Source organism: Sminthopsis crassicaudata, chromosome 2, assembly GCF_048593235.1.
Source record: "Sminthopsis crassicaudata isolate SCR6 chromosome 2, ASM4859323v1, whole genome shotgun sequence".
Lineage (NCBI taxonomy): Eukaryota > Metazoa > Chordata > Mammalia > Dasyuromorphia > Dasyuridae > Sminthopsis > Sminthopsis crassicaudata.
The window spans coordinates 635358905-635384948 of NC_133618.1; the positions used below are offsets into that span (position 1 = coordinate 635358905).

General features: G+C 36.5%; 1 protein-coding gene across 4 annotated transcripts in view; it reads right to left on the minus strand.

The window, feature by feature from the left end:
- The window catches only part of TET1 (tet methylcytosine dioxygenase 1), a 179200-nt gene that overhangs the window by 88271 nt on the left and 64885 nt on the right, over positions 1-26044 (minus strand). For all 4 annotated transcript variants that reach the window (XM_074296578.1, XM_074296576.1, XM_074296580.1 and 1 more), the window contains one exon: positions 1190-3680. In XM_074296578.1, the coding sequence (XP_074152679.1) occupies positions 1190-3680 (2491 nt within the window). The remainder of the gene's footprint in view (positions 1-1189; positions 3681-26044) is intronic.

Genomic DNA, 26044 nt, shown 5'->3' on the forward strand with positions numbered 1-26044 from the left:
CCAAGTTACATTCTATATTCCCTGAAACCCTAGAAAAATTAGAAGGAAATAAGCCCCACGAGAAGATGAGAATGTCTATTTATATTTGGCTGATCCACCAATAACATATCAAAGACCATTCAAAATGTAAAGCTAGCCTATCTTTTCAACAACCTGAATAAATATACCAATGCCCATACACTTCTAGAGTATATCAAAGTTTACAGAACACTTCTCTCACAAGGGCTAAGTAACCAAGGCTCAGGGAATTTACATAATTTGCCTGGGTCCCACTGAGAGTATCCAAATAAAGTCAGAATTTGAACTCAGGTCTCTTTCACCTTCAAGTATATAGTATTATTCCCATCTCTTTCCAACAACAACAACAAGAAGATTAAATATATTATATGTTTCTATGGCCTTTTGAAGCTTATTTAGTTTTTAAGAAGTTGGCTTTGAGACAGGCAAAAAATAGCAGATCTAATTCTGACTTTGGTAGAGGCTTACTTGAAATCAAGTTAATAGTCCTAATGGTTTTGAATCTCCCTAAAGGTGTGTGTAAATGTATGTATGTGTATATGCCTATCATATAGTAGCATATAAAAACTTTAATGTATGTGTATATACACACAGTATATATATGTCATTAGTATAGATGTGTGTATGTGTGTATATATGTATGTATATATATATATATGTACATATATATATAATGTGTGTATGTATGTATAAATGGGAGTATATATATGTGTGTATAGAATGCATATACTGAAAAACACAATACATCCATACATATGTACACAAGTACACATAGTTTGTATATACAAGTATATATGTATATACACACTGTATATATACACACATGTACATATACTCCTATTTATATATACATGTATACTTGCTATATATGCACACATACAGATATATACTGACATATAAATATATATGTTGTATATATAAGCGTTTATATAATAAATAGCGTTAATAGTAAATATATAAACATATAAATAAATAAATGTCTGCTTTGACCAACAGACATTTTCATAAAGAGAGTGCCACTGAAGAGACACCCAATCTGCAGATGAGCCACTGGCTAGTAAAAAAGCCTGACTTTCTAGAGCAAAATGCTAATTACAGAAATGTGTAGTGTCATTAGTTGTCATTTTACTTTATAACCCATAGGAGAAAAGCCTAATGGAAAGGCACTTACCAACACAGCTACAGCTTGGCAGTTCAGATGGCCCTTTTCTTGTGGGTGTATCAATGAGGTTTTTGGTAGGGGTGTCTAGGAAGGTCATTGGGGATTCAAGGAAGCAGCTCAGTGTGTTCTTTTCCGGGAAACTGCCCAAGTCGCCAACGCTGTGTGAAGTGACCGCCCCTGAACTGTTGGCTGTCGCCACGGGTGCTCCCCCTGGACATGCCGTGCTTTCGTTCCTGAGAGTTTGGACGGTGCCGGGCACCAGAGTGGCACAGCTGGGAGCAGGCAGCATGTTCTGTCTTTGACTCCTCAGCTGTTCTTCCGCATCCTGCTGAAACTGTGTTTGGTCTTCACCAGCTGTAGCACCAGCTCTCTGGCTGTATTGATTAAGAAACTGATTGACATTCACCGAATGCTGTACCTGAGAATTGTTGCCTTTTTCTGTAAACACCTGGACGTTGCCGCTTGGTCTGCTTAAAGGGGACTTTGTGTATAAGTGGAACAGGGAGAAGGGATCTGTGGAGGACCCACTACTCTGCTGAAAACCTGCTGGAACCACCAACCGTGCCGTTGGAAGATCAACTCCATCCAATTTGGTGTGGTCAGCCAGCTCTTCAAAACCAAACCGTTTTTCCATCATTTTCTCCTGTGCCAACTCAGGTAAATGCCTGTGGAATTTTATCTGAGTGAGGGGAAGAAATTGTTTTTGATGTTGGGATGATAAAGTACTTTGAGTGAGTGGCTTCGGAACTTTGGTAAGTGAAGGGCTGCGCTCTATCATTGTAGCATGAAATTCCCGGGAGGACACATAGCCCAGTCTTCGAAGTTTAGACCCTACCCAGAGGTCATGAAACTTGCTGTACTGCCGTGCCAGGCACTCCCGCTCATTCTGGTCTGGTTGTTGACTGACCTTGGGTGGGGACTTTTTCTTTAACCTCTGTTTCCATGAGGGAGATTTCCCCCTTTTGTGGGAAGATGGTTTTTGTTTGGTTGACAATGGACTGTGATTGTTCTGTGTGGGGATGGGTGATTTCTCTTGAAATGAGCTTTGTTCTTGTTTGGATTTTTGCTGTGCATTGTGACACTCAAGGCTGGGAAACATCTCTGCACCTTCTTTTTCCTCCCGCTTCGCATTATTGGATTCAATAATAGATGCAAGTTGGGTCAACTGGGCGGCTACATCTTCTTCTATCTGACTGTGTGGTGTAGTCCCATGAGACAAATCATTTTTGGAGTCAAAATTTTTGCTAGTGCTTTCCTGTAATTGCCTACAAAATGCCAACTTGCTGCTTGTTTGTAAGCCATGTGCGCTCTTGGAACACCGGCCAACTGTAATTCTCCCCTGAAGAACAATTTCTTTGTTGCTGTGATTCCTGGGGGAATTTGAACCTGGTTCTATGACGGATCCTGACTTGGTGACTTTTGGAGATGCATGTGTCTTAGATGTGCTATGATTTGTCATTAAACTATTGTGCAATTTAGAATTGTTTTGGCCATTATACAGCACTGGCTTCCTAGGAGTTTGCTTTTCCAAGGAGGGACAGGGATGCAGGACCAGAGAATCAGTTTTTAAGTTTGGGTCTTGGAAGTCCTTTCCTGCAGGAGATCCCACAGAACATAGAATTGCTTTACAGCTGTGAAGCAAATCTGTTGTTAATTGTGCAGTCTCTTCATATTTTTCTGATTTAGATGGCGAAGAATTTTCGGAGGGAGCTTCTGATAGCTGAGTGAGGGCTTCTATGGCCACTACCTGCTCCAGAGTGAGTCTCCTATCTCTCATCAGGGAAAGAAGACAAGGCTGAACTGGAGAATTATATTGTTTTAGCTCGCTGATGTGTTTGCTTTCAGGAGCTTCTCCTTTTCCTCCCGTAATTATATGAGGTGGATTTTCCTGGGCATCAATATTATTCTTTGACAAGATGTTTGGGTCTTGAGTAGAATGACAGATAGGGTCTGTCTTCTGTATCACTAAAATATTATCTTCCCTCTTAAGGTGAGTGTTGTAAACGCCAGGGACCAAAGCACCTGCTCTATTATCAGAGCTAGTAGTGTTCCCCAAAGAGGGAGTGGAGTTGCTTTCTGTGTCACGATCAATCAAATCTGGATTTTTTTCAAACTTGACTTTTTTCAGTGACACGTCAGCTTCGGCTGGTGAGTAGTATACATTTTTAATGCCATTTTTAACAGTTTGTGCAAACAACTTGGGGGGCTCAATGAGGTCACTCAAAAGGGTTTTTTTCTCATTGTCTTCAGACTTTTTCAAGTTTTCAGTCTCAGTTGCAGGACCACTGTTGTCTCCTTTGACATGGATGGTCAAATGGGATTTCTTATTCTCGGCCCATTTCTCTACTTCTACGCCCGTCATGGTGTCTTCTTCATTGGTCTGTACATTTTCAAGGATGTTCTGGTTCAACTTCAACGTTTGTTTTTCACCATTACTACATTTATTGTTTTCCATGGATTCTGACCTGGGGCCATTTACTAAGTTGTTTTCTAAATGTATCTGTAAAACAACATAAAAAGTTAAATGTAACACAATCTACTTTAAAAACCTGAAATAAGAAGCACAAGACACTCAACATATTAAAAACACATCTAAAAGCCCAATGTTAGGCTGACACTCTACGAAGTACCCAGAGAGAAGAAACTGGAGATAGAAAAATTCAGCTGTATTGTTCCTACTTCTCATTGCTATGGTTGTTTCCAAGCTATCCGTTTCGTAAATTGATATGTCAGAAAAGTCATTACTAGAGGGTCAGTCCTCTGACTTAGCCATCTTCAAACAGAGAGAGGATGTTACAAAGCCTTCTCAAATCTTTGCCAACTAAGAACCTCCCGAGCTTGGGTCCCGTTGGCAATGATTTCAAGTGATAGTCACATTTATACAACCAGGAATACAGATTCAGGAGAGGGTTTACTATGCTTTATTCTCTGAATAGTAACTTGTGCTAGATGCGGTTAGAATTTAACATGTAACATGTGACAGTAGTCTCCACTTCTTGAGAACTGGATCCAAGAATAAATCAGAAAAATGGAATATAAACTCAATTGGGTAAGAAGCTCCAAGGAGGCCAAATGAGCCATTCTGAGAATACTCAGACAACAGGCTAAGAAAATGACAAATTAATAAATTTAACAAAATTTTGTTTGCCAATGATGATGACAAATTCTGGGGGAAAGCCTTCAAATGATTGTATGTTTACTGAATTGGCCAGTCACGTACACTTGTACTGTTTTACAACTGCATGAAGATAAGAATCTTAGTTCCAGTTCCCAAATACTGAATACTATAGAGTTATCTGAATGTACACACACACAAAAATACACATAGAGAAATGTTAACAAATAAAATGAAAAGTAACAGGATTTGTCCTCAAGAAGTTCATGCTTTAATAAGATAATAAGGGGGCAGCTAGGTGGAGCAGTGGATAGAGCACCAGCCTTGAATTCAGGACGACTGGAGTTCAAATCTGATCTCAGACACTTAACATGTCCTAGCTGTGTGACCCTGGGCAAGTCACTTAACCGCAGCCTCAGGGGGGGGAAAAAAAAGATAATAAAATCCTAGATTTTGTTATTCCACTTTCCTGTTCTCTTCCAGGAGGCAATCATCATATTTTCATCAAAAGCCCTGATAGTTAATAGGGTATGGTTGGGAAGAATATAAAGACACACCAATATAGAGTTAAGAATAGCTTCTTTTAATTAGAGGATGAATGTTCAAACTTCCTCACATGTACCTTTGCTCCCCTGATTACAATTCAGAATATACGTAAATAGCAAACTAAGTAATGGCAGCAATTTTTGATTTTTTTTTATTTGTTTTTTAGTTCCAAATTCTCTCATTCCCTCCAATCATTCCCCCACCCATAGAGAAGACAAACAATGAGATATCAATGTGACATTCATGTGAAATTGTATAAAACATTTCCATATTAGTCATGTTGCCAAAACTAAAAAAGTTATGCTTCAATTTGCTCTCAGAATTCACAATTCTCTTTGGAGACTGAAAGTTTTGTTTTAAGGTTTTGGTTATTGTATTGATTAGAGTCACTAAGTCTTTCACAGTTGACTACTGTTATACCTGTTACTATGTACCATGATCGCCTGATTCTCTTCACTTCATTTTGCATCAATTCATTAGGTCTTCCCATGTTTTTCTGAAATCATTTTTTCATTATTTTTTACAGCATAACAATATTCCATCAAAATCATACACCAATTTGTTCAGCCATCCCCCAACTGATAAGCATCTCCTCAATTTCCAATTCCTTGCCACCACAAAAAGAGGTGTTATAAAAATTCCTTTGCCTTTTTCTTTGGTTTCTTTGGGATACAAGTGGTGGTATTACTAGGCCAAAGGGGACGCAAAGTTTTATAGCCTTTTGAGAATTGTAACTGACTCTCCAGAATGGTGGACCAGTTCACAACTCCACCAACATGCATTAGTGTCCCTATTTTTTCCACATCTCTTCCATCATTTGTCATTTTCCTTTTATGTCATGTTAGCAAATCTGATAGGTATGAGCTGGTACCACAAAGTTGTTTTAACTTTCATTTCTTTAATCAATAGTAATTTAGAGCATTTTTTTTCATATGGCTATAGATATATTGGAATTTTTCCTGCAAATTGCCTATTGACATCCTTTGACTACTTTTCAATTGGGAAACAGCTTAATAACTATGACTTACTTGTAAATATTTACTTCAAATCATCTTGTTATTTTCATTTTTAATTTACTTTCTTGCCAGAGACATAAGCAGTTTTAAAGGGACAAGAAGCACACTTTTTTTTCAGAAATGATTTTTGAAACCAAGAAAAATCTTGCATAGGAAATGTCAGGGACTTTATATATAACTTTGGACTTTATTGGTTTTATTTATTGTAGGTTTCCTAACTAGAAAATGAAATTAAATAATATCAAAAGTTGTTTTTGCTCTAAAGCCATATGTAAATTACGATGATTTCATTATATTAAAATTTTTAAATGATGGCAATTCTGTTGAGTAACATTAAGGCTACTGTTTTTCAATTAGCTGTTAATACTATGCAACAGAAAACAGTTAGCTGCAGTATGTCCTTCAATACTCCCCTGCCTAATAGTTGTGAAGCTATTTGAAGTGTATAGGCAGAAATTAACCAATTCTTAAAAGACTGCTATTCATGAGTTTATAATGGGCTCCCTGCAGAGCAAGCCAGCCAGCTGAGCTAAAGCAGCAAGTCCCTCTTGAGGGAGAAATGGAGGCAGCATACTCCAGGCAAGTCAAAACGCCACCAAACTTGAGCACTATTTCTCCTCAAACCTTGATGAAGACAGCCTATGACTGGAGACAAGAAAAGAGCCCTGGGAAGAGCAAAGCATTGGAGAGGAGAGTTCACCTTCTTCATCACTGGTTTTATTATATTTCTTTTCTTTTCATTTTTTTCCTGAGGTAATTGGGGTTAAATGACTTGCCCAGAGTCACATAGCTAAGAAGCATTAAGTGAGTGAGACCAAATTTGAACCTTCTTCACATCACTGCCTGCAACAACTGCTGACCAAGAGTCACCAACAAGCAGATAGGCACAGGAGCCCTTAAAGTGACAAGCATCCCCCCCCCCCCCAGATCACTGATTGCTGCTCCTAGCTCAGACCTTATGGAGATAACCCAGGCAAACGACTCTTGGGGAAATGGGACTGACCATCCAATCAAATTACCAATCAACTCCCATACAGGAAAGCCAATCGAACTGAAGCAGCAAGGGAACATGGAAAAGAGACAAGGAACATGTGCCAGGTAGGTTAAACCATGACTACTACAATCACCACCACTACCACCTTGACCACCATCTTCCCCTCGACCCCTGAAGGAGATATAGCCCAAGACCTTGAACCCAAAAGCCTTGAAATTGGTATGCTCCCAGCCCAATACTTTTGGCCAGCATCCTAGGAAATAATCCCTTTGGAGAGGCAGCCTGTGCTGAAACCACAGCTACAATAGAATAATCAGAAGAAAAGGTTTTTTCCACCCAAACCCTTGGCATTGTCAAATAATTCAACATCAGAAATCGATATTATTTTATAAGTGAAAATGACATTAAATATAAGGCTTTACCACTGACTTTGCTGCTGCACCCCAAGCAAGAATCATGGGACCTTTTCATGTGAACTGCAGCTGAAACTTTCCCTCTGCATGGTCTTCCCCACTAGAATGTGCCCTTCTGGAGAGCAGCGATTGGGTGTCTTTTCTATTTCTGTCCTCAGAGCTCACAGCAGTGCTTGGCACAGAGTAAATGCTTAATGCTTTATTCATTCTTTCATAAAAGTTCCTACTTCTCAACCATCATATAAAGATGATAATGGCATCTTAGAATAGCATGGCAGAAAGAGCACTAAATTTGGGGACAGAAGATATGCTTTCAAATCGAGCAGTGACACTGATTGATCTGTGATCTTAGACAAGATTTCCTTGGTTTTATTATATTTCTTTTCTTTTCATTTTTTTCCTGAGGTAATTGGGGTTAGGTGACTTGGCCAGAGTCACATAGCTAAGAAGCATTAAGTGAGTGAGACCAAATTTGAACTCAGGTCCTCCTGACCTCAGGGCTGGTGCTCTACCCTCTGCTCTACCTCCTCAGTTTTAAAATGAGGGAATTGAACATCATGATATAGCATCTTTTGAACTAACAAAGTACCCAAAACATAGTAAGCATTGGTATGCTGAATGATTGAATAAATCCCATGTGTGTTCAATGTGGAGAACAAATTGCATCACAGGGAATTCCAAGATATTAACAGTACTATTTCCCCAGTATTTTATTCTCTATTTACTTCAAATAATATCTGAATCCCCCAAGGAAGAAGTTCTTAAACTTTTTTAGTTGTACCAGGGGCCCCTGCAGCAGTCTATTGAAACTTGTACACTCCTAAAAATGATGTTTTTCAATGCATAAAATGAACTATTCAGACTACAAAGGAAACAAAGTGTATTGAAATGTAGTTATCGAAATATTGGGGAGGATGAGTTGTGAAATAATCCAACCAATTTGGAACTATGCCCCAAGGACTTTAAAAGTGCACATACTCTGAATCTAGTAACTTCTTTTCTAGGTCTGTATCCCAAAGAGATCATAAAAGAGAGAAAAGAACCCACATGTACAAAAAAATTGATAGTAACTTTTCATTGTGTCAAGGAACTTAAAAATTAAAGGGATGCTCACCAATTGGGGAATGGCTGAATAAATTACGATTTATGAATGTAATGGAATATTACTGTTCTATAAGAAATGCTGAGCAGGCTGATTCCATAAAAGCCTGGAAAGACTCACATGAACTGTTGCTGAGTAAAGTGAGCAAGATTAAGAGAACATTACACACAGTAACAAGATTATATGATGATCAACTGTGATCGACTCGGCTCTTTTCAATGAGATAATTCAAGGCAATTCCAATAGACTCTGATGGAAAGTGCTATCTACATCCAGAGAGAGAACTATGGAGACTAAATATGGCTCAAAGTATATAATTTTCATCTTTGTTGTTATTTCTGTTTGCTGATTGCTTATGTCTTTTTTTTTTCTTTCTCGTGTCTTTTCCCCACTTGATCTAATTTTTCTTGTGCAGCATGAAAAATATGGCACTATATTGAGAAGAACTGCACATGTTTAACTTATATCAGATTGCTTGCTGCCATGGAGAGAAGGGAGGAAGATAAATTTGGAACACAAGGTTTTTCAAAGGTGAATCTTGAAAACTATCTTTGCATATATTTGGAAAAATAAAATATCTTTTAAAAAAAGAAATGCATATGTTTAGCCTATATTGGATCAATTGCTGTCTTGGGAGTGGGGGTAGAGGTGGGGATGGAAGGAAGAGAATGAGAAAAAAATTAGAACACAAAGTTGTGCAAAAGATGAATTTTGAAAATTATCTTTGCCTATATTTTTGGAAGAATAAAATATTCTAAAAAAAGAAATATAATTATGAAAACTAATAATTGTTTTTAAAGGCTACAGACTCTAGGTTGTAATAGTGAAAATGACTAGAATGTGGGGCTTTTCATGATTTTGGTATTTGATGTATACATTATGAACATTTGGGACCATCTCACATGCACCTTTCTCTGACCTCAAAACACATGTCAAACACTAACTGTTGCTGCTACCATATCCAGAAGTCTAACACATTCCTCCTTTTATGAATAGAGTAACTGTGATCAGAGAGGTGGCCAGCTGACTCTAGGATTAGCTGCTGTCTTGTGATGACCAGTTGTGTACCCAGATTTAAAACAGATGGCACTACACACCCTGAGAATAGGAAGAACTTTTTAAAAACGCTTTTCTTCTTACCACACACAGCAACCTACACAACATTTCCTGCACCAAGAATCAGATACTACATTGATAACGCCGCCTATAGAGACAGAGGAGATTGACTAAGCAACTATGACCTTTGCTATTGGGAATAGATCTAAAATGAAGTTGCATCAATTGTCCCAGTGAGAACAAACAAGGGGGCAGCTAGGTGGCCTGGTGGATAGAGCACCAGCCTTGAATTCAGGAGGACCCTAGTTCAAATCTGGTCTCAGACACTTAACACTTCCTAGCTGTGTGACCCTGGGTGAGTCACTTAACCCCAGCCTCAGGGGGAAAAAAAAAGAGAGAGAGAACAAACAAGAGGACCTCATTTCACATCAGCATCAGCATTCACTATTCTCATCTAGAGGCACCTGTGATGAGTGTTGAAAGCACAACAGATTTAGCATCTTCTAAAAGCTCTATCATGACAAGCATTTCCAATTCCTTATCTATAAATGAATGCATTAATACTTGCAGTTCCTCCCCTAAAGTTCTTTGGAAACTATGATATGCCATATAAGTGGTAGCTATAGTTAATAATGACAGTATATCCTCTAGGAAAGCTCTATTCTCCAACCTCAACATGGTGTAAAGCTAAATAATGAGCAAACCTTTATTGAGCACTTACTATATGCCAGACAGTGTGTTAAAGATTGTTAAAGAAGACAGCAAAATCTCAAAGAGCTTGCATTTCTATCTTAAGTAAAAATGAATGTACATTGAACTACTTGCCATCTAGGCATGGGAAAAGGGGGAGAAAATTGGAGCGCAAAGTTTTGCAAGAGCTAATGTTGAAGAATTGTCCATGCTTGTGTTTTGAAAAATAAAAAGCTTTAAGAAAAAAAAAAAAAGAAACAATGTATGAAAATGAATAAATAATTTAGTAAGATCTGCACTAAGCCTGAGGACACAATAGAAATAGAAATGTAAGACAGTCCAAGGAGCTTACACTCTGAGGAAGGGGGGGTGGAGAAGGGAGAGATAAGACACAGGGAAGGCTTCAGGTGCAAGTCAGTTAGAAAGGTCCCATGGTCCTTAGGGTACAGAAGTAATGACCCATCTTAATGTAGTTCTACTGATAAAGCACATCAGTTGTGGCTGTTGAACTTTTCAACAGTGCCAAGGAATTTGGTGGAAAGAATTTTCCCTTCTGATTATTTGATATAATACCTGCAGAAACAGTGGCCAGGCTGCATCTCCACTGGGCAGGTTTCCTAGGCCAAAGGTGTTGGACTGAGAGCATACCAATTCCCAAGGCTCTTGGCTTCAAGGTCTTAGGCTATCTCCATCAGGGTCCAAGGGGAGATGATGATCAAAGCAGAGGCTGTAGTAGTCATGATTTGATCTCCCTGGTACATGCTGTTCTTTCTCTCTCCCTGTCTTCTAGGTTTACAATTGGTGAAGATGGATGTCCCATTCTCCACAAGAATAGCCACTGAAGGTGATGACTTTAATAATAATATTCACAGTAATAACAATAAACTTAAATCACAGTAAGACATTTAGGACACTGTGTATTAAAAAATAAAATAAAATATTTTTAGGAAGTACTAGAACTGAAAAAGTTGTACATTTCCTTGTCACAATATTTTCAGGCAGAGCAACTCATGAAAAATTGGGAAATTGTGATCTGACTTAACAAAATATATAACCACAGTAATGAAAAGTCAAGCCTTTGCAAACTATCAAAACCTCTTAAAGTCTATAAGTTGTATAGGGCAGAGGATTGAATGAACAATGGGTTTAAAGTCAAAAGACCTAAATTCTAATTCTACCTTTGATACTTAGAAGCCATATGACCCCAAGCAAGTATCTGTCTTTAAATGTCTCAAGTAACTCCCTATGACATTTCATAGGCTCTGCTGTAAAAAGACTTTCCACACAGAAAATTCTTCATACTGACAAAACCATCCATCCTTCAAGCCTAAGTTGTGATCAAGAAGAATCATAAAGGCCCAAGCAGCTGATGCCATTTTATCATTGCTTTAAAAATTTATATATATATATATGATTTAACATATATTGGATTACTTGCCATCTAGGGGAGGGGGTGGGGAAAAGGAGGGGAAAATCTGGAACACAAGATTTTGGAAAATTATTCATGCATATGTTTTGAAAATAAGAAGCTTTAAGTTTAAAAAAAAATTGGCTTAAAAAAAGTATAAAATGAAAAATAGCAAAAACAACAAAATTAATGTATACCAATAGTATCAAGCTCAAAAAGAAGTGAGAGCCACGAATGCACACATATAGATCCCCGTGTGGCACATAGCAATTTAGCGTTAAAAGGTAATATCATCTATGCATTGTTAATATTTCCCATTACATTTTAATCTGATTTGGGCTTTACTTGAGAGTATTGTGGGTGTTCGAGCTGACACTGACTAGAAGAAATGACGCAAATCTTATGGTAAACAAGTGTGACAAAATACAGTCAGAGTAAAGAAATTAATTCATAGTCCTTTGATTTGGGTACTTCATTACCAATATATAAACTTTGAAGGACTTTTCTATACAAAAATATCCAGTTACTTCATCTATATTAAAAAAATATTTGGAAAAACCACTATGTCCAATAATTGAAGAATAGTAGAATATGCTGTAATATATTAAGGAATGAAAGATTATAGTCTCATAAAAATGAATAAATGAAGAACCATTATGTAAGAAATAAAATATCTTACCAAGAACTCCATTGACTCTCAGATGAAAGCAGGAAAGATTTATTTTGCATTCTTGCAAAAATGGGTATTTAGGTGAGTAGACACACCTTTGGGACTCCTAAGGCAGCATTTCCTATCCAGAAGCACAAGTCCCTCCCCTGATTCCCCATTAATTGGATGTTACAGAAGTTGCATGTTATGAATCTCCACCCCTCATTACATAGCCAGTCTCTCCGATCCCAAAGGAGTTTCCATTCTAGAAGGGGGATGGGTAACAAAAGAGGGCTTTGGGCAAAGAACAAAAGGTTCTTTTCAAATTCCAGGTCACCACCCCAGATTACAAAGTCAGTTCCTGCCCCCAAGGAGCTTACATTCTTCTAGAGGCAGATAAAACTCCACCCTTGATTATTCCTTGATGACCTTGTAGATTTAATTTTCTGATTTAAGTTTAATTTCTCCAATTTAATTTTGATAACTGTGGAAAACAAATGTCCATCCACTTCTCATAATTAGAAGTGATGGAAAATGAAATCATGAAAGCCAGCACAGTGTATTCATCATCTGTCAAAACAAAGAAAACCCAGACTAAGGGACAGAACTTGAGGTGATTTCAGAAAAACTCCCCAAACTAGAGAAATTTTGTTTCTGTTAATTTGGTCAGTGTTATAGTTTTTAATGGTAAGATTTTACTTTCTCATATATAAGATTACATTCCTTATTTTGTATTTTCAAATATTTAATGGACAGTTAACAAATTTTAAGAATTTTTTTTTTAACTCAATAAATTCCTGGAGGCAAATCACTTAAACTGTTTGCTTCAGTTTCTTGAACTGTAAAATGGGAATTCTCCCTAGATTGTTGTGAGAATCAAATAAGATAATATCTGTGCAATGCTTATCATACTGTCCAGAACTTAGTATGTACCATATAAACAATAAGTATTTTTATTATTTTTTTTAATCATCCTCCTAAATTTCATAGTCTACATACACAATTTGGCATTTGGAAATTTCCTAGAGAACTAGTTTTCAGGCAAGTTATAATCACATCTTAAGTGAAAGTTTAAAGTAATGACTTAGATGGATTTGGGATTTGATCAATGTGAGAATGATCTATAATAAGAGAGATCACACCAAGCATCCATCCATCCCTGCCCATCCTGGACAGAAGCAGACAATCCAAATCAGCTGGATTGTTTTTGGAAAACTGAAAGTTCTCTTAATGACCCCAAATTTCTTTGAATCCAAGGCCTATCTTTTTGATAATAATATTCTACCAGTGATGTTTTGATTCAAGTCATTGAACATTATAGTCTCTGAAGTGAAAATCAATATAATAATACTAATGATAACAGCATTTACAAAATACTTAAGCTTTGTAAAACTGACTTAAAATATCATCTCATTTTATACTTCAAAGAAGGGCAGTGTTATCATTATTTTCATTTTACAGATGAGAAAATAGGAAGACAGGAATGATGGGGCTTGCCTAGTATAACATAGCTAGCAAGTTATCTAAGGTTGGATAGATAGGTCTTCTTGATTCTAGGTCCCACTCACTCTTTTCACTCTGCCACCTATCTGCCTCAGGATGCTCAAGAGGTGCCATAAAAAAGGTGGGGAAGAGGAAGACAAAGGTCATAAATTGCAATTTTTTAAAAAAGCTGAGTTTGGTTTTTCTATTATCATCACGCCTGGATTTTACTATGGAGGGGAAATCTTGTGCACATATTTTGGACAAAGAACTTTTGAAGTAACACTCTGAGAACAAAAGGGTTTTTATCCCTTTCACTATGAGGATTCTTAGATCTTCTGGAATAGTGGAATTATCCACCATAATTTTATCTCCTGAATAAAATTATAGCTGTTCCCATGTTATCAGCAATTTTTTACTTCTTTATTTTACAGAGAAAAAAACTGAACTTCAGGGCTGAGACTCACCCAAGACCCTGCTGATCATGCTACTATTTGGTTCATTTGATCCTCACAACAATCCAGAGAAGTGCTATTATGATTCCCATTTTATAGCCAAAGAAATCAAGCCTAAAAGATATAAAGTGACTTCCTCAGTAATATGTCTGAGGCTAGATTTGAATTCAGGTCATTTGGATTCCAGACTCACACAACTCTTTATTCACTCTCCTTTGAGACATTTGTGAATTTATTTGTCTATCCTTCTTCAAATTAGTCTATTTAGTGCAATAATCTATTCTTTCTCTAGTTAGAAGCTTCAAGAGTAACTTTTATATTCTTGATATTACTTATAGAAAAAGCCAGCATGATATGATGATATGGCATTTAGAGAGCTGTTCTGGGTATGAGGAACTCTTGAGTTCAAATTCTGTCTCTAAATACAAGGCCCATCTTGGATATATATATATATATATATATATATATATATATATATATATATAAATAAAACTATATACAACTATATACATATACATATATATATATATGTGACTGCATAACTTAACCTCTATTGCCTTATTTTCTTCAACTGTAAAATAGGAGTAATGCAGATTCCCTTTCCTGCATGATGGTGGGCAAGTCATTGTCAATGTTTTAGGTGACTCTAAAACTCAAAATTATAGAGAGGGGGCCAACTTGCACTAGTGGAGAAGGTTTCCTCATTTCTCCTCTATGCCCTTTGAAATCATAAATTTTATCCTTGGGGGAAAAAAATTAGTCAAAGAACTTATAGTAGATACTTGACATATGGTATATGATGATTTCCCAGGGATTTCCTGAATTTTAAGGGAACAGATTTGAATTTACTAATGTGAATAAAAAGGGTAAAAGACACTCTCCTTTAACAACATACCTCTTTAGATAGCCTCCTTCCTCTCCTCCCCCCCAAATCTCTCTAAAGAGAAAGGAAAGGAATTTATGTAGCACCTACTGTGTACCAGGCATTGGACTGTTTTACAACTATTATGTCTTAATATATGGGAACTGCTCAAATTTTATTCAATAGATGAAATTATGGGAAAGATAATCCCATTGTTCTGGAAGACTAATAATTTGGTCCTTAAAACAACCCTTTGACAGAGGCATTATTATTATTCCCATTTTGAAGATAAGGAAAATGAGGCAAATGGAGATGTGTGCCCAGGGTCACACAGCTAGTAAGTGTACAAAGCTAAATTTGAACTCAAATCTTCCTGATTCCAGGAATTACTCTATTTGTTGTACCACCTCACTGTTCCTAGTTTGAATAGGTTCAGTTTCTTTCTGAACCCACTGATTTGTTTTCATTTTTCTATTTCTAGTAAGAAATTAATTCAGGTTCATAGTAGCATGATATTACTAAATATTTAATTATTCTAAATTTTACAGCTTTATTTCATGACATGGATGTGCCATAATATAAAATTCAAGGATTCACTGAATGTTTAATTTTATTTTCCACTGTACTTTCCCTTTCTCAAGAACTCTATGGGGGAAAAAAAAGAAAAATAATGTAGTATTTAGGGAGTAGGTTACTAGTAGACATGAATTAAAGTAAAAATCAACATTCTTTTCTCCTTTGAGACATTTGTGGATTTACAAACCCCTTCTGCAAGTACCCAGGAAGATTAAAAACAACAACAACAATAACAAAACAGCAAAAACCAGGCATGATTCCTTCCCTTCAAGAGCTTAAAATATACTAAGTAACCAACCTATTTCCTGTGTAGGGAGACACACCTAAAAAAAAAAAAACACAAAGCTTGAAATATAAAATCCATTAGACATATACAAAATGGATTATTAGAGGATTCAGAGCATTCTAGAATATATTCTTAAATTTCAGAGCTGGGGCCCTTTGCATTGTTAGCTTAGTAGCTTATGATTTATGACTTAGTAGCTGTATGACCCTGGGCAAGTTATATAACCCCAATTGCCTCCCAAAAAATAAAAATTAAAAAAATAATAATAAAAAGGAAACTTCCACTTATTTTACTGCCCTATTGTAAGTGGTCACAGAAAAATGAGAAGTGTCCATTAAGGCATTAATACAGAATGTCTAATTTAGTAGCAACAGAAGTCAGAAACTAAAACTACATGACTCAAGTTGTAACTTTAACTCTCCAAACTGCAACTTTTAAATGTGATTAAGAGCTTTTATCAAGAGAATTCGCTGTCAGAATCTAAGTCCTACTTAAAAGAAAAAACTTCAATAACATTAATAAAAAGCTTGTTCTATTAGCTGTAATCATATTTCTCATCATAATGAGAATTAAATATCATTAATTATAATTATATGTAATTATGATATTAGCAATAATATAATAATAAGTGTAATAATTTAGGCTCATATTGATTTATTCTCATCACTAAGTCATCTTCCTTTATCTTAGGCCCAATAGGAATACATAGAGAACCATCAGATCAAGTTACAACCTAAAATCTACAGACTAGTTAGTATTAACCCTATGTGATGCTTGCCTCCTCCCTTGTTCAGCTTTCTTCCCAAGAAGAAGGGGGAAAAGGAATATAACACACCTCGCTTGGAACTGTCACCATCAGAAAGGCGCCCAGTGTCATCCTTGATTTGAATGCTGAAGGACTTAAGGACAGAACTTACTACAATATCATATATTTGAGGTGTGTGCACACAGAAAAAGATGCTTACAAATAACAGGAAAGAGAAAGAACTCAAAAAAGAACAGCTCAGTTCCTGAGCTAACATTCAAGATCTGCACATTAATCTTAAAAAAAAAAAAAAAAAAAAAAGGAACAAAAACAAAAAGAACCATTCTGAGAGGGAGGTTCCATCCAAAGAACTGCTACTCTATGTTCATTTGAGCTGTTTGCTTTGGCCTGCAAATCACATGAATAAGTAAACAAATATCAGTTTAGAATCACTCCCCCCTTCCCCTCCCCAAGTTTGGCCTGTCCTGGGTTCCCACACAGCATGTGGTAGAATCAATTGGGAAAAGTTGTTTAAAAGACACTCTTCTTTCTTCCTTTTCTGTAACCTCCTCCCCCCCCACACACACTTTTCAGTGTTCAAACATAGATACCATTTTGAACATCACCAGCATGTCTCCTGCTTTTGCTTTCCACACATATAAAGCTAGACAACATCTCCCCCACCCCCCACGCTTGCTGTCTCCAGAAATCCTGCCATTCTCTCTTTTCTCTTTGGAGATCACCAGTCCAATCAATCAGCAGCTCATTCAATGCAGTGACCTAATTCTGATAAGCCAAGAATAGCTTCTTCCAGGATCTCGAATCCAGGATAAGCACCTAGGTCAGGGTAAGGACATTGTTAGATGTGCAAGAATCCCTCTTGATTGATTGCTGAACTCACTTTAGCAGCCATCTCAAATCCTGGCAAAATCTCAAAATGACATAAGCTTTTCAGGAGGCCAGAACCACTTTTTTTGCATAATGAATGACCACAAGATGCCATAGTAACATAAAGCAAATGAAATCAAGTTGGCCTCCCTATCTGGTTAGCTGACTGGCAGAATGCCTGCCAGAACCCCTGGATCCAAGATGCAAGCCATTTTATTGTCTTCCTACCTCATGTTTCTTTTTCTACCGCGGTTAACAGTGATTAAAGAAGAAACACACATTACTTCTCCTAATCAATTCAAATAATAAAAAGAATTCTACGATAATGATCAATTCCAGAAACACTCTGTATTCAGACTTTCCCTTATTTAAAAAAAAAAATGCATTAATTGGCCACACAAAGGAAAAGCAATCTCAGAAAATGCAGCTGCCACTTTAATATTCAAGCTTTTGCAAAATCTTGATAAAGTAGCATGCTCTGCATCTGCATTAGTTTTATGTTGTATAACATATGCACTGGATAATGTGAAACCTGTATTTTAAATCCAACCAACATTTACTACCTGGGCACTCAAGTGCTCTGAGGTTCAGTTTTCTATATAATAACTACACTCTTTACAAGGCTGCTGTGGGTATCCAATGTACAAAGAAGCACCTTGCAATCCTTCCTAGTTAATACTAGTTAAATGTTAAAAGTTATCATCAAGTGAGTTAAATCAGTAGACTCAGCCAAACTACAAGTATCTAATACTAATAAGGCAACATACTTGTATTATAGGTCAAATCCAACAGGACAGTGACAAGCAAATAGTCAGCCCTCAATGAATGGTGGTTGATAGATTAACTGAAAGTGACTAAAGGATCTAGAACAGGAAGGACTCTTAGATGTTATTTAGTCCAGGCTCTTCTTTTTATAGAGAAAGGCTCAAGAAAGAAGTGATTTATTCAGTTTAAATAGTTATTACAGACTGGAAATAGGATTCCATCTCCTAAATCCTAGCACAAATGAATGAGTCAACAAACTTGGTTTTTGGGGTTCTGGACCTAAGATTTCGTTGGTCTAAAGAGCTTCCCCTGGGAAGTAATTGCAGACAGCACAACTTCGATGACTTATCATCTCTGAGGGACACTGTGAGATGAAGTGGCTTGCTTAGGTCCACGTGAGTTCTTGTCAGAGGTAGGAACGGAACTCTTAGAGTCTAGATTTCAGGACAGTAAATGTCTATCTCTGCTGCTGCTGCTATGGATCTCCAAATGATCTTATCTGTAGCTCATTTGTTTTCTAGCTTTCTGCAAGCTTGTCTTCCTCACTGGATTATGAACTCCTTGAGAGCAGGACCCACATTTTGCCTTTCTTTGTATCCCCAGAGCTTACTAAATGCTTGTTGACTCACCATCCAATGCAATATGCTGCTTATCATTGGGAGGCAGGATGATAAAAACAATAATAAATATTTATATGGAGTTATCAAGTTGGCAACGTGCTTCTATAATAAGGCACCCCCAAAATCTTAGTGTGGTTTTCAATTATTAAGCATTAATAGTGTAAAACTGCAAAGGTTTTTAAGATCCCTGTATTATTATTTTATTTGAATGTCACAATAAGCTCGTGAGGGAGGCACTACAGACATTTTTAGCCATATTTTTCAGATGAGGAAAGAGAGACAAGATGATTTGTCTGTGGACACACTGCAATTAAATATCAAAGACAGGATTTGAACCCAAGTTTTCTTGATTCCTAGGTTAACTAAAGCTGCATACCAATCCCTCCAATGGGCATGAAGTGGTTTCTCCAGGCAAATAGCAACAGCAACTTAAGTATATCCCCTTATCTTGCTTGATTCCAACTTTCCAGAGAAGTAGAAAATGAAGATATCATTCATTTTGGAGATGAGTAAATTAAGAGCAAGATAAAGTACCTTGTCCACTGCCATCCAGCCACCATGCTGAACTGAGACTGAAATTCAGATCTTTTTATACCTTCAAATCCAGTACTTTCTCCCCACCCCTCACCCAAAACTGTCAGGTAACATTATGCTGCCATTACTTATGGATCCTTGCAACCAGCTCCCTCACAAGAACACTCAGATGCTAAATAAGGTAATAAAGATGAGTGATTCATAATCCAAATCATATTAGTGTAGGATGTAACAACTATATTAGAGGACTAAATTTCTCCTCCCCCCATTAAAAAAATGAATTCATGTCTTATCAGGCACAGATTGGAATATTTCTAAAGGCCTGAAAAATCCAGTGGAAAATGAAAGCCAGAATGAAATCATGAAATAGGAAATGATGAGATAAAATTCTGACTATGATGGACCGCCCAAGACTGTCTCCAACTCAGGTCAGTTTAGTTCAAACATTTATTAAAGGGCCACTACTTGCAGGTCTCAATGGTAGACTCTAGGGAGACAAGGACCAAAACAGTAAGTGATCCCTGCTCCAAGTTTACATTCCAACATTCACTCACAAAAAACCTGGAAAATGAGAAGAACCAGAATTAGATTCACAAGTGGGTAGTTTCCATAAAGGTCAATGGAGGGCTAGAAATGATTTCATTTTTGAATCGTGTACTTGCCTCAAAGGCAAGAATCAATGTGTTGAGTTTAATACCAGCAAAAAAATTCAAAACAAAACCCAAAACACCAGAAAATGATGTTTCCTGGTTTGGAAACACCAGAGGGTGTTTTGTCATGCCATTAAAAAAAAAAATCCAACAACAGCCCAACAATCTTCTCTTCTGAATAGCCAAGCTGGAAGTTGACACCCCTTCCCCCAATCCCAAATGTCCCTATTCATAACTTTTCTGGAATAGGGCCAAATTATCCTTTATTCATCTCTTCCTAAGCCATTTTGAGGTTTGCTAACAAATGAGATGACAACAGTTCTACTAATGGGTTTTTTTTTTCAAAACCCAAGGCTCATGGGATGAAGACATTTCAACAGATGTTGTACATTAATAATATGGCAGTTTGTAGCCTCCCGGAATTTTCCTTGCAAAACTGGTTTGAATTTGCTTTGTAAGAGTATTTGCTTGGTACAAAACTGGCTGATCTCTAGTAAACAAATGGTAATGAAAAATGCCCATGAATATCTTGTTGCAAGGAGTCTCTGATAGAGTGTTATATGGGTCAGCATTAATGATGAAATCAATGAGCAACTTTACTAATGAGCTGGTAGAGTGTAAAAAACAGGTTAACAATGTTTGGACTTACTGAGAACTAAATAAGAAGTGTACTACTAATATAGCATTTGGAATCCCCTGATTTTAGAGGGGGAAGGGGACTTCTCACACTCCCAATCTAAGAACAGAAATTTGTTCCATTCTGAATAGATCACTCCTCAATTCATTGTTGAACTGATAATGTGGAACCAAATTCTGGAGCCATTCTTCATGTTCTTTGCTGACTGTCAAACAATCTGTTGGTCAGTGATAACCAAATTCTGGAGACCACTCTTCTGGGCCATAGAATGAGCATGTCAATAATAGAAAATTGGATAAAGAGGTCTTCTCTCTCTTAGGACTTTGCTACATTCTCTTGGAATTTAGTCCACTTGTAATGGTATTACAATTCCAAATAAACTTTGTCCCTTGATTAGGAAATGGGTTCAAATTAGTTTGAGACACCTCAAGACACCGGTCTGTGACCCCAAACTCTTGGGGTTTCCCTTCCCAATCTCAACATTACAAACACTGGAAGGAGAAGAAAAATTAAATAAATATTTCCTGGGAAATTATTTGAAAAGCCAAAGCATATCATTCCTTTCTTCCTCATTCATTCCATCAGCATTTATTAAGTACCTTCTGGGTAACTGTTAAGGGACAGGTCAATTCTCCGAGAGCCTCCACAGCTGAAGGAGCTGCAGGCAGCCTTTGCTCACACAGGTATTGTGGACTAGGAATGAGATAAATTGGAGGCAGAAGGAAGAGGAGAGAGGTCAGAGAACAGCAACTGCCTCACAGTCTCCTTGTATCATCCTCTCACAAGAGGAGATCCATTCTGGGTTAGTTCTCCAGCAGCAGCCACTGTCAGGTGGTTCCCATGGATTCCAACAGGTAACAGGACCAAAGCTCCTCTCAAAGGTTCTTACTTACATTCTAATGGTCATGGGATAGAAAATAAACAAAATAAACATATAAAGCCAGTTGGGAGAGTTGGACATTGGCAAATGAGGAGATTGGAATATATCTTGCGGTGGAAAAGACAACTAAATTGGGCCTTGAATGAAACCAGGGATTGAGGCAAAAGAGAGAAATAAATGTATACCAACCATAGGAATAAGAGTATACAAAGGAACAGTTGCCAATGACATCTCTCTTAACTTAGTTAGGGAATCGTTGCCTGAATTTGTTGTGAAATCCAATGCCCAATTAGTTCTTAAACCTTCAGAGGTGAAAGAAGAAAAAAGAAGGAAAAAAGGGGGCTGTTACTAGAGGTGCTAACTATTCTAAATCTATTAGGTGGATTAGGTGGAATCTGTTGGACACAGAAGCCTTATAAGGTCCAAATCCTTTTTCATATGGTTGAGCCCTATTGAATCATGCTACTTAATGCACAATGATAAAACTGGAAATCATTCACATCAAGAGACTGCAAGATTCTGCCCCACCAACCATTCTATTTAAATAAGCTACAATGTGGCCATCTCTGTTTCTTGATTTTGTTGCTAGGACTAAAAACAGCTACTGTATTTTTCCATAAGTAGCTGCATCTCTATGTCCCAGTTATGCAAGGCTAGCACCGTGAGGATGAGAGAGAAAAAAAAAAAAAAAGAAAAAAAAAAAAAAGAGCTCCTAGTTTCACTACAAAAAGTATTGTCTCCAGATGTTAAAAATAACTGAAGCATTAGAACCCGGGAGGGTGCATAAATTCCTGAGTCAATATTCAAGACCTTTAAATTAATTGTTATTTTAAAGGGAAAGATGTACTAAGAATCTTACAACATCCCTCTTGCCTAAAATGTATCTTCCCTCTTGCAAGTCTCTCTCTGCTGCTTCTTCCATAATTAATAGCTGTGCAGTATACTAGACAATTTCAGACCCCATATCCTCAGCCCTTAGAGATCATGGTTGACTTCCTAATCCATTTCACCAAATTTCTCTCCTATTCTTTAGTCCAATGGGACTACATGGTAGTCCATCATTCTTTCCCTATCTTTTCAGGATTACTAATATGTTGAATAATTCTTCCTAGAATCCTTCTGAAACATTATTAACAAAACAAAACAAAACAAAAAAAAAAAAAACAACCCAAGGTAAAGGACTAAAGAATGAGAATATTGTATAATTTTGGGGGGAAATAGGGTCCCTGTTCAATTCTCCTCATTTGCCTCTGAAGTATAAAATGAGTAAAGAATAAGGTAGGAAAGACAGATTTGGCAAAGGAGGTGGCAAGAAAGCACATCTGTCATGTTTTTTAAAATAGTCAATATTCAACTAATTACTATTATGTCTTGTTTGGAAGTGAAGAAAGATGTCTAAATTCCCACACTAGAAAAATTATTCTTCAAATTTCTGACTGAGTACAAGTTTTTCCAACAAACTAACGAGCAAAATTCTGAACATTCTAGAATTTGTAGGTGGCTTCAACATAAGACAGAATATTTAGAGCAGCATTTATGGCTTCTCTACCAGTTCTCTTGTCACTTAAAAACTCTCTAAATACTTAGGGGTTTTGTTCACTTAAAATGTTTAACCAAAACTTTTGAAAGGACCCAGGATGACTTAGAGAATCTAAAGCGGAACATTAAAAGATAAAACATACTAGAATCCAGATAAGTAAAGGCAATAAACATTGTCAATCACCAGAAACAAACACCTAGACAATAAATTTGGCTCTAATTTTACTAACAAGTAGGATACCTACATCTCAGGACTGCTATGAAGATAAGACTAGCTAGTTAGGTAGCTACAACTTTGCAAACTTTAAAAGTTCTATATGGGGCAGCTAGGTGGCGCAGTGGATAGAGCACCAGCCTTGAATTCAGGAGGACCCAAGTTCAAATCTGCTTCAGACACTTAATACCTCCTAGCTGTGTGACCCTGGGCAAGTCACTTAACCCCAATTGCATCAGCAAAAAAAAAAAAAAAAAAAAAAAAAAGTTCTATATTAATGTTAGCCTTCTCTTGCCTCCCCCCTTCCCCACCAATTTTCTTATAATAGAAAATTCAAAATGCATGTACCAAGACAAAATCTTCCCTGGATCTAAATTCTGGCAAGAATTCTTTATGTGGATCTAAACTAAATGACATAATTGATCATATCTTAAAATAAGTTTTACAAAAAGATATAGGAACATGTCTACACCATGATTCTAAAGCAATGATTTTAGAGACTTAAAAACAAAACAAACAAAAAAAAAAAACACACAAAATAAATATTTTGATTCAGCAGATTTCATAAACAAGCCTCCATGAAGGCAAGGGAATTATAATTTACTTAAGGAATTTTTTCTAAAGAGCTGTCTCTCAAATATCAGATGTCTTAAGTTGTGAATAAGAATTAGATATCATTCAAACACAATCAATCCCCTAACAAGTTTCTCACTGTGCTATTGAAAGTTTCTATGGTTGTTAAAGTGGCAAGCATAAAAGGGTTAAAGGAAGCAAGTTGAAATTCTTTTGTGGATTTTTAAAAAATTGTATTTTTCCATCAAAAAATAATCCTATACATTTCCAAGACCTCCCTTAAAGACAAAATTATTTTTGCCAGAGCTGCTTCTAATGACTTGCTGGGGTCACAAGCAATGAAGACTTTCAAGGAACGGATCTGGGAGATAGTCAATAGTTCCGGTGCCCTGCCTCTCTCTAATTACAGATGATGGGGGAAGTGGAATTCTCTTTCACCTTTCAGTTCACCCATCCACAATCCTTTTTCAAATCCACCCACCTCCACCAAGAAGTTATTCTAATTAAGAATGTAAAGTCTATGTTTCCAGAACACCTGGGATTATTCTAGAAGTGTTATATTTCTTCAGACATGACTTGGAAAAGGAAACATTTTTAGACATGGCCACTGTGTGGATTAATTTTGATTGTGTAAAATTCCTTTATCCCCTCCCCTTTGTGTTTTTAATTAGGATGAAGAAAGGTAGGGTTAATTTAAACTATATAATGATGATGATGATTTAAAGGGCCATTGTAATATTTTAAATTTACATATGGAAGATTCAATTATTCAGCTAGTAACATGACAAGCAGAACTGTTATGAAGTGAAAGTAGACATTTTAAAAACAAGTGGTATGAAGTAAAATTCAAAAGTTTCATTTGCAGAACTAGTTTTTTTTTTTGGGGGGGGCATATATGAAAAATTTCTTTGTTTAAACTTAACAATAAATAAATTATAATTTAAGAATGGAAGGCTTGTGTAAGCCTGAGCACTAAGCATAAAGCAGAAAGATTAAAAATAAATGAAAGCATCATTAAATTTCATTAAATTGAAAGTCAGGACTTAAGCAGACCACCTGCATTTCATTTTAACCAGGTCTCTACTAGAATGTGTGAACTGAATTGTCCCTACTGCTTCTCCAGTGTTTCACTGAGTTAAAAGAATGTTTAAGTGGGCACAGTATTCAGGGTTAATACACTGTGTTGTATACTTAGCACAAATATCATGCCGATTTTTTTTTTAAAGAACAAGAAGGAAATGCCCATGTTGAAAAAAGACCATGGACCCATCAAATCATATCTGATTTTGACTGAGAATTTCCTATTGTAGTTAAGTTCTACACAGTTTTAGTGACTTAAGTGATCAAACTCAGCTTATGATTGTTATTTAGTCACTAAATAGTTATTAAGCTCTTACTGTGTGCAAGTAATTGTTAGGAAGCCAAAGATGTATGTCACAATTCTTAGTCTATAATACCTTACAATGTATAAAATCTGATAATAAATAGCTCAAAATCTAGTGACCTTGCTTTTGAAAGGGTTGTAAAATGAGGCAATTAAGTGGTGCATAGATATAGACTCAAACATAGAGTCTGAAAAACTGATCTTCCCTAGTCTCAATCTGGTCTCAGGCACTTAGTAGTTATATGAGCCTTGTCACTTAAAACTGTTTGCCTTAGCTCCTCATCTGTAATATTTATTGGAAAGGGAAATGCAAACCATTCCAGTATCTCTATCAAGAAAACCTCAAATGGAGTCGCAAAATGTCAGAAATGACTCAAAAAACTAAAACAAACAAATAAAAAACAAAACAAAAATTAGACAAGTAAAATAGATAAATTAAATTGGGTTATCACCATTTCTTTACATAAAAACTTCTCAACAATCTCAAATATTTTCTCTATGAAAGTTTTAAGTATTAGAAACCAATCCCAAAATTTATTCCTTCAGGCAAGGTGTTTTGGACGTCTAGGAGCAGAGGGAATATTTAACTTGGTTTACATGTGAAACATTGTGTATACATATGTAAATATATCCTTCCCCAGAATGGCAGCTTAAGTCAACCTTGTAAAATGTACAAAAACAATGTTTCTCTCACCAAGTTTAAGTGGTTAAGGTTCATTTTAAATAATTTAGTAACTGCATAAAGAGTAAACTTCAAAAAGTAAATAATACCCAGTCAATCAAGA